At 52.3% G+C, this 11,080-nt stretch overlaps 1 protein-coding gene across 1 annotated transcript; it reads right to left on the bottom strand.

The window, feature by feature from the left end:
* Nucleotides 1-291: 291 nt before the first annotated feature.
* On the bottom strand, nt 292-3,463 carry RAN (RAN, member RAS oncogene family). Its single transcript, XM_049769262.1, has 7 exons — nt 3,362-3,463; nt 2,972-3,016; nt 2,364-2,448; nt 2,112-2,237; nt 1,125-1,312; nt 770-940; nt 292-688 (listed from the first exon to the last, which is right to left on the bottom strand). The coding sequence occupies exons 2-7, from the start codon at nt 3,005-3,007 to the stop codon at nt 644-646; spliced, it is 651 nt and encodes a 216-aa protein (XP_049625219.1). The 5' UTR covers nt 3,008-3,016; nt 3,362-3,463; the 3' UTR covers nt 292-643.
* Nucleotides 3,464-11,080: the final 7,617 nt, after the last annotated feature.

The raw sequence follows: 11,080 nt of genomic DNA, 5'->3' as shown, positions 1-11,080 counted from the left end.
CATATGTACCAACAGGTCACACAAGCCTCCAACAAAACTCTACTTTCCCTGGGAGACACCACCTAGCAGGTGGAGATGGCTCAGCACACTGCACCTTTACAGTATTTACACCTTTGAGCGACTTACCAAATAGAATGTGGAGGACTCACATGTCCAAATGAACAAGTGAAATGATCCAACTGTACAAGAAAATTCAATTTAACCTACCAATTATGTTACAAATTTACGAAAAGCACAATTCCCCCTCATTGTGTTTTTTCAAAGGCTCATTAAACAAGGGAGTTCACTTGCTTAGATATTTGAAATACAACTTTATTCTGATTCTAAAAAGGAATGGGAATGACAGTAACAAACAATATTTCACCACTGAATGTTGTGATGTGATCGCAGCTGTCTTAGAAACTCAAAATGGAGACAACTGCAGTTTCAACACAGCTAAATATGCGGTCCAAAAAAAAAAGTTTTTTTTCCTTAAACTGCCACATTCACTCTGAAGCCCATTCATCTCCTTCAGCATCCCAAAGATTAAGCACATGTTCTGGTTAGCTATATAATAAAGTGGCAAACACGCGGCACCACTGACATCACAGGACAGTTGCCTATAAAACTAGACTTCTGACGCTGGGGCTCCCGTTCCTTCTCCTCACAGGTCGTCGTCCTCATCCGGGAGAGCCGTTGTCTGGGCGACCTGGACCAAGGGGAGCGAGTGGTTAGCGACCCACACCACAACATGCTGACCCAGGGCAGGGGTGCCGAGACCCCAACGTACCTCTAAATCGTGCTCATACTGTGCTGCCAAAGCGGGATCCATGACCACCTCTGGGGGCGCAAGCGCAGGCATGGCAACAAACTCCAAGTTAGGATCTCCGATCAGTTTTCTAGCGAGCCAGAGGAAGGGCTTTTCAAAGTTGTAGTTACTTTTGGCAGAGATGTCATAGTACTGTTCAAAAGAAAAGTGAACTTTTAAAATTCCATCACCTTGGGATTGATCCAAAAGATTTGGGTAGATATCCCCAAAAGCTAAGATTCTTCCAGGCCACGTGTAAAACCTTTATAAACCATTTAAAACAAACCTATTATGTCATTTATTCTACCAGTTCTCCATTCTTTAAGCAGCATGTTACCTGAAGATTTTTCTTCCGGTGGAAGACAATAGACTTGGCCTTAACTTTCCGGTCCTTAATGTCCACTTTGTTGCCACACAGCACGATGGGGATATTCTCACAGACACGAACAAGATCTCTATGCCAGTTAGGCACGTTCTTATAAGTCACTCTGGATGTCACATCAAACATTATAATAGCACATTGAGCTGAAAGAAAAAGTAGCACACCTCGGAATTTACTGAAAGGTTCCAGAGGAAAAAAAAGACAAATAAGGGATCCAATCTAGTAGTTTCTCTACTCACAATGTTACATTGCTGTAATACACTAAAATTCCCCTTGAACTCAAAAGGCCACCTTAGTCTCTCTCAAATCTCTTCCTGTAATGTCATCGCTAATTGTGCAGCGACGACCCCCAAAAACTTACAGTAGATTATTACCAAGGTCGATATCCCAAATAGCTGAGCTCCTGTTCTGATTGTCTAGAAATCTATTCCTCAGAAGTGGCTTACTATATCCCCCCTGACACACATTCCCATTTGAAAACTTGGGGACTATCTATTAACTCTAAATAACCAACCAGGAAAAAAGTTAGTGAGACTCAGTCTGTGGATGCTCTCTTTAGAGAATGTCTTAGGGAGCATGTTGCAAAGTTGGGGAACAATTTCCAACTATTTTTCATTCAGAGTCTGAGCCTTCTCCTCCAAGTCGCTGGAACAAAGGACACTTAACTCGAACCCACAATACTTCCACATCCCTTGTGCAAACCTCTGGAAGGGCCAGGTCTGCCCTTCCTGCAGAGGGGACCATCTCCTGCCTCCTGCCACATCACTTAGGGGGTCCGGGGGTGGGGTGGCTTCACAAAAGAGCAGGAACTAACTACTCAGCAGAGCCCTGCCGGCACTCTGGGGAGGAGCTGGCTGTGCATTGCGGTGCCGGCGTGACACAGCAGCCACAGAAGCCCGGTGGAGGGAGTGACGAAGGAGCACGTGTCGGGCGGGCACTCACCTTGGATGTAGTAGCCATCCCGCAGGCCCCCAAACTTCTCCTGGCCCGCCGTGTCCCACACGTTGAACTTGATGGGGCCGCGGTTGGTGTGGAAGACGAGCGGGTGCACCTCCACGCCCAGAGTGGCTGCGGGGGAGACAGACGAAAGGAAGAGAATCATGATGGGAGTGCGGGGAAATGAACGGAGGCCGGGTGGTGGGTGGCGCCCTGCGCCCCGGTACCCCCACACCACCGCAGTGGGCTTGCACTTACCGACATACTTCTTCTCGAACTCTCCGGTCAGATGGCGCTTCACGAAGGTGGTCTTGCCGGTGCCGCCGTCGCCCACAAGCACTAGCTGCAGGGGGGGTGGTCGGGGGAAGAAGCGTAGAATTGGGGTGCGGGTTGGGTGGGGATCGGGATGTGGGGGGTAAGCGGTGTGTGGAATTGGGGTGCGGGCTGGGTGGGGATCGGGGATGTGGGTGGGAGTTGGGGAAGCTGCGTGGAATTGGGGTGGGGGTAAGCGGTGTGTGGAACTGGGGTGCGGGCTGGGTGGGGATCGGGGATGTGGGGGGTGAGCGGTGTGTGGAATTGGGGTGCGGGGCTGGGTGGGGATCGGGGATGTGGGGTGGGAGTTGGGGGAAGCTGCGTGGAACTGGGGTGCGGGTTGGGTGGGGACCAGGGGCGGGAGGCGAGGGAAGAGATGTGGGCTTGGGGTGCGGGCTGGGTGGGGATCGGGGATGCGGGGTGAGATGGGGGGAAGCGGCGTGGACTTGGGGTGCGGGGAAAGAGACGTGGGCTTGGGGTGCGGGCTGGCCGGGGATCGGGGACGCGCGGTGTCGGGCGGGCGGTGCGGCGGGGTCGGGCGGACGGGGCCTTACCTTGAACTGGACCTGGGGTTCCCCTTGGGCGGCCATGCCGAGGTGCTGCGGGCGCGGGGAGGGAGGCGAGAGGCGGCGTCAGCCCCACGTGGCCCACAAAGGCCGCGCCGTCCCGCCCGCTCCATCCCTCCGCACGCGGCCGGCCCGGAGGGCGCCATGACGGCTCGGCCCAGCCCGGCCCGGAGCCCCGAAGCCCGGAGCCCCGAGGCCCCGCCCGAGCCGCCCGCCCGCCCGCCCGCCCCGGGGCCCGCAGCGGCTCCACTCGAGGCCGGGGCTCGGACGCGGCCTCCGCACGCCCGCCCGCCCCGGCCCGGCCCGCAGCCGCGTCCCCGGGACTCCGGGGGTCCCGGCCCGGCCCTCCGCGGCCCCCCGCCGCCCCGGCCGCGCTACCTGCACACGCGTCTCCGCCCGACGAGCGCCGAGGGCTGGAGGGAAGATGGCGGAAGCGCGATTCAAATGCCGAGACGCGGCCGCGCAGGCGCGCGCGGGCCGGGGGCGGAGCAACGGCACGACGCGGCGCCCACGTGACCGCGCGCGCACGGCGACGCCGCCCGCCCGGGGGAGGGGGAGGGAGAGGAGCGTGCGCGCGCGCGCGTGCGTGCGCCGGCGGCCCGCGGGGCCACGTGCGCCGAGGCCCGAGTCCGGAAGGCGGGCTCGGCGCGCGCGTGCGCAGGGCGGGGAGGCGCCCCCTAGCGGTCGCGCCGCGCGGTTTCCCCGTTGAGCGGGAAGCGGCGGGAGGCGCCGCACAGGCACAAAAGCCCCCCTGCGCGGCGGGCGCCATGATGGGGGCGCGGCCTCCAACTCGTCCAACTCGTCCAACTCTGCTTCCTCCTCTTCCTCCTCCTTTTCCTCCTCCTCCTCCTCCTCTTCTCTTTCCCTTCCAGCTCCTCTCCTCTTCCCCTTCCCCTCTATTCTCCTCCTTTCCCTCTTCCTCCTCCTCTTCATCCATCCTTATCCCCTTCCTCCTCCTCCTCCTCCTCCTCCTCCAACTCCTCTTCTTCTCTCCTTCCTCTCCTTTCTCCTCCTCCTTTCCCTCTTCTTCCTCCCTCTCCTCTTCATCCATCCCTTCTCCCCTTCATCCCTTCTCCCCTTCCTCCTCCTCCTCCTCCTCCTCCTCCTCCTCCAGCTCCTCTCCTTCCTGTTTCTTCTCCTCCTTTCCCTCTTCTTCCTCCCTCTCCTCCTCTTCATCCAACTCCTCCTCTTCCTCCTCTTCCTCCTCTTCCTCCCCTTCCTCCTCCCTTTCCTCTCCCTGCTCCATGCCCTCTGCCCAGGCTCCTGGCCTTCTTCCCCCATCCCAACCCCAGCCAACCCAGACTTGCCCCACCCACACCCCTTTGCCCAGGGCTCTTAGGCCTTCCTTCCCCACTGGGCCCCTGGGCGCAAAAGTGGGTCCCAAGTCTTGTCCCCACCTGCAACTAGGCTGAACCCAAATCTGGTTCTCGGCTGGACTGCCAACTTTTCAATGCTGCTGCTCCAAAACCCTCACCCCAGGCCCCCTAGAGTACTGTTGAGTTTGCAGGCCAGGCCACTGCAAATATGGGGGACAGTGGATAGGTCAGTCATAAATAGATAGGTCAGTCAGTCATAAATATGAGCATCCCCCCAGGTTCCCAGAAAGGGGAACCTCAGATCCCAGAGAATCAGGCTTAGCGAGCCCCCCATTCTGCTGCTGCACCCAGGGTGGGGCCAGTGCAGAAGTCTGTATACCCGCAGAGGAGGGCTCAGGACAAGTCTACTGGGAGCACAAGTGATGCGAGCTGGACCCAAGGCTGATCCTGCACCACTGGGAGGGAGCTGGGCCTTGGTCCCCTTGCTGCACTCAGGCGCTGCTAGTGGAACGACCGTGGCATTGAGCTTCTAAGAACTGAAGGACAAAAGTGCTCCAGCGCCCTACCCCTGACACCCCGTCTAGGAAGAATCCCTAGACAGATGGGGAAATGTGGCAGTCGCTAGAGTTAGGCCTTAAGTCATGCTTAAATAGGGACCGGAGATCGAATCCTGGCATCCCATATGTCCCCCGAGCCTGCCAGGAGCGATTTCTGAGCGTAGAGTCAGGAGGAACCCCTGAGTTCTCAGGAATCCTGAGTGCTGCTGGATGTGATCCAAAAACCAAAACAAAAGAGGGGCAGGAGAGGGTCTGAGAGATAGCACAGCGGTAGAGCATTTGCCTTGCATGCAGCCGATCCAGGACAGACTGGGGTTTGAATTCTGGCATCACATCACATATGGTCCCCTGAGCCTGCCAGGAGCCATTTCTGAGCACAGAGCCAAGAATAACCTTTGAGCGCCTCAGGGTGTGACCCAAAAACAAGAGGGGCTGGAGAGAGAGCACAGCCAGTAGAGCATTTGCCTTGCACGTGGGGGACCTAGGTTCAATCCCTAGTATCCCATACGGTCCCTTGAGCACAGAGCCAGGTGGAACCCTTGAGCATCGCCAGGTGTTTTCCCTCACATATAAAAAAAAAAAAGTATTTATTTAAAGACTGCTCCCTATAATTAGCTAGGTGGTGAAAAGCAAGTTCAGAAAAGGTAGCTAACTATGTTATACTATATTTAGTGTTACACAGGTATCTATTGGGCATAAGGCAGTCATGTGCGAGCTTTTTGTTTTAAAGGGATTTTTGGTTTTTGGGCCACACCCAGTGACCCTCAGGGGTTACTCCTGGCTATGTGCTCAGAAATCGCTCCTGGCTTGGGGGACTATATGGGACACCGGGGATCAGACTGAGGTCCATCCTGGGTCAACTGCATGCAAGGCACGCCCTACTGCTGTGCTATCGCTCAGGTCCCATTGCTTATAATTTTGGAGGTTACATCCAGTGGTGTTCAGGGCTTGCTCCTAGTTCTACGCTCAGGGATTATTCCTGGCCTGGAAGGGGACCATATGAGATGCCGGAGATCAAACCCAGAGATGCAAGACAAATGTCATACCCGCTGTGTTATCTCTCTGACCCCTTGTAGAAAATTTTTGCAAAGAGAAAACAAATTCATTTCGATATTGAATGTATGGTGTATATGCTTTTAAATGATGTCAGTGACACAGGCTGAATTCTGATGCCTTCCTCAAGAAATGATGAAAGAAATTTGATGAAATCGAGCTGGAGCCATAGCACAGTGGTAGGTTTGCCTTGCACACGGCCCACCTAGGATGGACCCGGCTTTAATCCCTGGCGTTAAGAAAGAAATTGGGGGGGGGGGGCTGGAGAGATAGCATGGAGGTAGGACGTTTAGCTTTGCATGCAGAAGGATGGTGGTTCGAATCCCAGCATCCCATATGGTCCTCCAAGCCTGCCAGGAACGATTTCTCTTTTTTTTTTTTGTTTTTGTTTTTGTTTTTGTTTTTGGGGCACACCCGGCAGCGCTCAGGGGTTACTCTGCCTTACCCCCATGCTATCTCTCCGACCCCCCCAGCAGTGATTTCTGAGCATAGAGCCAGGAGTAACCCCTGAGTATCACTGAGTGTGGACCCAAATAAAAAACAAAACAAAACAAAAAGAAATTTGATGAAATCAGAAGTTGAAGGCTGGAACTTGTGCTTTATTCTTTTTTTGGTTTTATTTTTGGGTCACACCTGGTAACGCTCAGGGGTTACTTTTGGCTCTACACTCAAATATCGTTCCTGGCAGGCTCGGGGTACCATATGGAATGTTGGGATTCAAACCACCGTCCTTCCTTCTGCATGCAAGGCAAGTGCCCTACCTTCATGTTATCTCTCCAGTCCCTGGAACTTAAGCTTTTTTTTTTTTTTTTGGTTTTTGGGCCACACCCGTTTGACGCTCAGGGGTTACTCATGGCTATGCGCTCAGAAATCGCCCCTGGCTTGGGGGTACCATATGGGACGCCGGGGGATCGAGTGCTTGCAAGGCAGACACCTTACCTCTAGCGCCACCTTCCCGGCCCCGGAACTTAGGCTTTTTTTTTTTTTTTTTTTTTTTTATTTAAACACCTTGATTACATACATGATTGTGTTTGGGTTTCAGTCATGTAAAGAACACCACCCATCACCAGTGCAACATTCCCATCACCAATGTCCTAAGTCTCCCTCCTCCCCACCCGACCCCCGCCTGTACTCTAAACAGGCTCTCCATTTCCTTCATACATTCTCATTATTAGGACAGTTCAAAATGTAGTTATTTCTCTAACTAAACTCATCACTCTTTGTGGTGAGCTTCCTGAGGTGAGCTGGAACTTCCAGCTCTTTTCTCTTTTGTGCCTGAAAATTATTATTGCAAGAATGTCTTTCATTTTTCTTAAAACCCATAGATGAGTGAGACCATTCTGCGTTTCTCTCTCTCTCTCTCTCTCTCTCTCTCTCTCTCTCTCTCTCTCTCTCTCTCTCTCTGACTTATTTTACTCAGCATAATAGATTCCGTGTACATCCATGTATAGGAAAATTTCATGACTTCATCTCTCCTGAAGGAACTTATGAATTTAAACAAAGAACCTGCAATGTTTAACTTTTTATTTTTGGGGCCGGAGAGATAGCATGGAGGTAAGGCGTTTGCCTTTCATGCAGAAGGTCATTGGTTCAAATCCTGGCATCCCATATGGTCCACTGAGCCTGCCAGAAATGATTTCTGAGCATAGAGCCAGGAGGAACCCCTGACCCCCCAAAAAAAACTTTTTATTTTTGGCTACAATTTTTTATTTGTGTGTGGATTTTTTTGGTGCTCAAGTGTTGCTCATGACCCTGCACTCAGGAATCACTTGTGGTTGTGCTCTGGGGACTGTCCAGTAGTAGGGATGGAACTCAGGTCAGCCATGTGCAAGATAAGTGCCCTTCTTGCTGTACTATCTCTCCATCCCCTCCTTAAATGTAACTGAAGGCCTAACTCCAGTTACTGACACATCTCCCTACTGAGGGGCTTTGAACTCTATGCCCCAAGGTTCAACATTTGGGGAAGTTTTTTTTTTTTTTTTTTTGCCACATCTGGTGGCACTCAGAGGTTATTCCTGGTTCTGCACTCAGAAATCACTCCTGGCAAGCTCGGGGAACCATCTGGGATGCTGGGGATTGAACTCAGTCTCGTTCTGAGTCAGCAGCATGCAAGGCAAATGCCCTACTACTGTACTATCACTCCGTCCCCATTGGTTTGTAGGTTTGTTTGTTATTGTTGTTGTTGTTGTTGTTGGGCCACACTGGCAACAGTCAGGAGTCACTTCTTGTTCTGCCCTCAGAAATTACTCCTGGCAGGCTTGGGGGATCATATGGGATGCCAGAGATTGAACCCAGGTCAGCGGCATGCAAGGCAAATGCCTTCCCTGCTGTGCTATCTCTCTGGCCTCCCAGGGTTCAACTTTTAAATAAAAAGAAAAATAAAGTTGATCCAGTAGGTAGAACTATTGCTTTGCATGCAGCTAACCCAAATATGATCCCCAGCACCATATATTGCCCCCGAAGCCTGACAGTAATGATCTCTGAACACAGAGCCAGGAGTAAGCCCTGAGCATCACCAGGTATGGCCCAAAGTTCCCCCCTCAATAATAAATCAAAAGCAGGGTCGGAGAGATAGCATGGAGGTAGGGCATTTGCCTTGCATGCAGAAGGATGGTGGTTAGAATCCCGACATCCCGTATAGTCCCCCGAAGCCTGCAAGGAGTGATTCTGAGTGTAGAGCCAGGAATAAACCCTGTGCACTTCCAGTTGTGACCCCCCAAACCAAAAATAAATAAATAAATAAATAAATAAATAAATAAATAAATAAATAAATAAATAAATAAAAAGCTTTTCAAAATTAAGACAGGGGCCGGAGAAATAGCGCAGCAGTAGGGCATTTGCTTTGCAAGTGGCTGACCCAGGACCGATGGTGGTTCGAATCCCGGCATCCCATATGGTCCCCCGCCCCACCCCGTGCTTGTCAGGAGTGATTTCTGAGCGCAGAGTCAGGAGTAATGCCTGAGCCCTACTGAGTGTTACCCAAAAACAAAATTATCAAAATCAAGACAAATATGATAACATACAGTTCTGGGTGGTAAAATACCAATGTGTATATATTTTAGCATTTTTTTTTAAATTTCTTACCATGAAAATAATCAAGGAAGCAAGTGCAAGTCAGAACACCGGCTCTTCTTGCACCGACTTTTGCCACTGGCACCTCCCTGCTTGTCGGCTGGGGACAGTGTCGACAGGCTACCTCAGAGAGTCTGCTGATTGTCCTGGAGCTAGTGAAAGGCACAGTCCTGCTCATGCTGCAGAGAGAGGGCCCTTCCCCATCCAACTGTCCAAAGCGGCTGCCGGTTCATCCTAAGAGGTTTGCCCACTTTGCTTAAAAAGCTGGAGCAGGGGCCAGAGAGATAGCATGGAGATACGTGTTTGCCTTGCATGTAGAAGGACCGTGGTTCAAATCCTGGCATCCCATATGTTCCCCTGTGCCTGCCAGGAGCAATTTCTGAGTGTAGAACCAGGGGTAACCCTTGAGCGCTGCAGGTGTGACCCAAAAACCAAAAAAAAAAGGAGCCATGGGGCCAGAGTGGTAGCACAGTGGTAGGGTGTTTGCCTTGCATGCAGCTGACCCAGGACGAATGCAGGTTTGATCCCCAGCATCCCATATGGTTCCCCAAGCCAGGAGCTACTTCTGAGTGCAGTCAGGAGTAATCCTCGAGTTCGCCAGGTGTGACCCAAACATCTTTTTTTTTTTTTTTTTTTTTTGGTTTTTGGGTCACACCCTGCAGAGCTCAGGGGTTACACCTGGCTCTACACTCAGAAATCACCCTTGGGGCCCGGAGAGATAGCACAGCGGCGCGTTTGCCTTGCAAGCAGAGGATCCAGGACCAAAGGTGGTTGGTTCGAATCCCGGTGTCCCATATGGTCCCCCGTGCCTGCCAGGAGCTATTTCTAAGCAAACAGCCAGGAACACCGCCCCCCCCCCAAAAAAAAAAAAGAAATTGCCCCTGGCAGGCTTGGAGGACCATATGGGATGCTGGATTTGAATCACAGTCCTTCTGCATGCAAGGCAAACTCCATACCTCCATGCTATCTCTCCAGCCCAGACCCAAAATCTTAAAACAAAAAAAAAAAAGCTGGAGCCAGTTACACAAAGAGGAGCAGATGTGCAGAGCAGAAGGAAGTCCCGCACCCTCACCCCACTTTTCCCTGTAATATTTTATTTATTTATTTAGTTAGTTAGTTAGTTTTTTTGTTTTTTTTTTTTTTTTTTTTTGGTTTTTGGGCCACACCCGTTTGATGCTCAGGGGTTACTCCTGGCTATGTGCTCAGAAATCGCCCCTGGCTTGGGGGGACCATATGGGATGCCGGGGGATCGAACCGTGGTCCTTCCTTGGCTAGCGCTTGCAAGGCAGACACCTTACCTCCAGCGCCACCTACCCAGCCCCTAGTTTTTTTTTTTTTTCTTTGGGTCACACCCGGTGGCACTCAGGGGTTACTCCTGGCTTGCTCTCAAAAGTCGCTCTCTGGCTGACTTGGGGGACCATATGGGATGCCGGGATTCGAACCACCGCCCTTCTGCATGCAAGGCAAACACCCTACCTCCATGCTATCTCTCTGGCTCCTGTTTGTTTTTTGTTTGGGGGTCACACCCGGCGGCGCTCAGGGATTCCTCCTGGCTCCGCTCTCAGAAGTTGCTCTTTGGCTGACTCGGGGGACCATATGGGATGCCAGGATTCAAACCACTGTCTGTCTTGGATTGGCTGCTTGCAAGGCAAACGCCTTATCAGTGAGCTATCTCTCTGCTCCCACCTGTAATTTTTTCGTACTGTCTGCATCATTCACAGGGGTTTCTTCCTGGCTTTGGGTGGGCCGTGGAGGACGGGTCTGTGCATGTCTTTGAACCAGGCCATTTTGTTGGGCCATTGTCCAGTGCTGATGGACATTAGGAAGTGAACAGTCCTGGTTTGTGTCATCTGTCAGGGATTTGGATGATCTGGGCCAGGACCTTGAGCTGTCACCCACGTGATGCCCATGCTCACCCACTGCCCTGACACTCTCGGCTGGCAGGCAGAGGGTCTTGGAAGCCTGTTGTTTTGAAGAATGAGTGACATCCTGTTGGATTGTGGGACATTTCCTCAGAATTTGATGCACGCGACGAAGCTGGATAGGGATTCCCTAAAACTGATGTTCTCTCCTGTCTGCAGCTGATTGGACACCAAGCA

The sequence above is a fragment of the Suncus etruscus genome, chromosome 2 (assembly GCF_024139225.1).
Source record: "Suncus etruscus isolate mSunEtr1 chromosome 2, mSunEtr1.pri.cur, whole genome shotgun sequence".
NCBI classification, from domain to species: Eukaryota; Metazoa; Chordata; class Mammalia; order Eulipotyphla; family Soricidae; genus Suncus; species Suncus etruscus.
The sequence above is the reverse complement of the archived record's forward strand: the minus strand, read 5'-3'. Positions and strand labels throughout refer to the sequence as shown.

Bases quoted from the DNA above. Each gene is read 5' to 3' on its own strand.
- RAN (XM_049769262.1), bottom strand. From the start codon at position 3,007: ATGGCCGCCCAAGGGGAACCCCAGGTCCAGTTCAAG. The intron at 941-1,124 runs GTAACATGCTGC...TCTTTTGAACAG, and splicing joins ACCGGAAGAAAAATCTTCAG to TACTATGACATCTCTGCCAA. The intron at 689-769 runs GTACGTTGGGGT...CCCTTGGTCCAG, and splicing joins AGTATGAGCACGATTTAGAG to GTCGCCCAGACAACGGCTCT.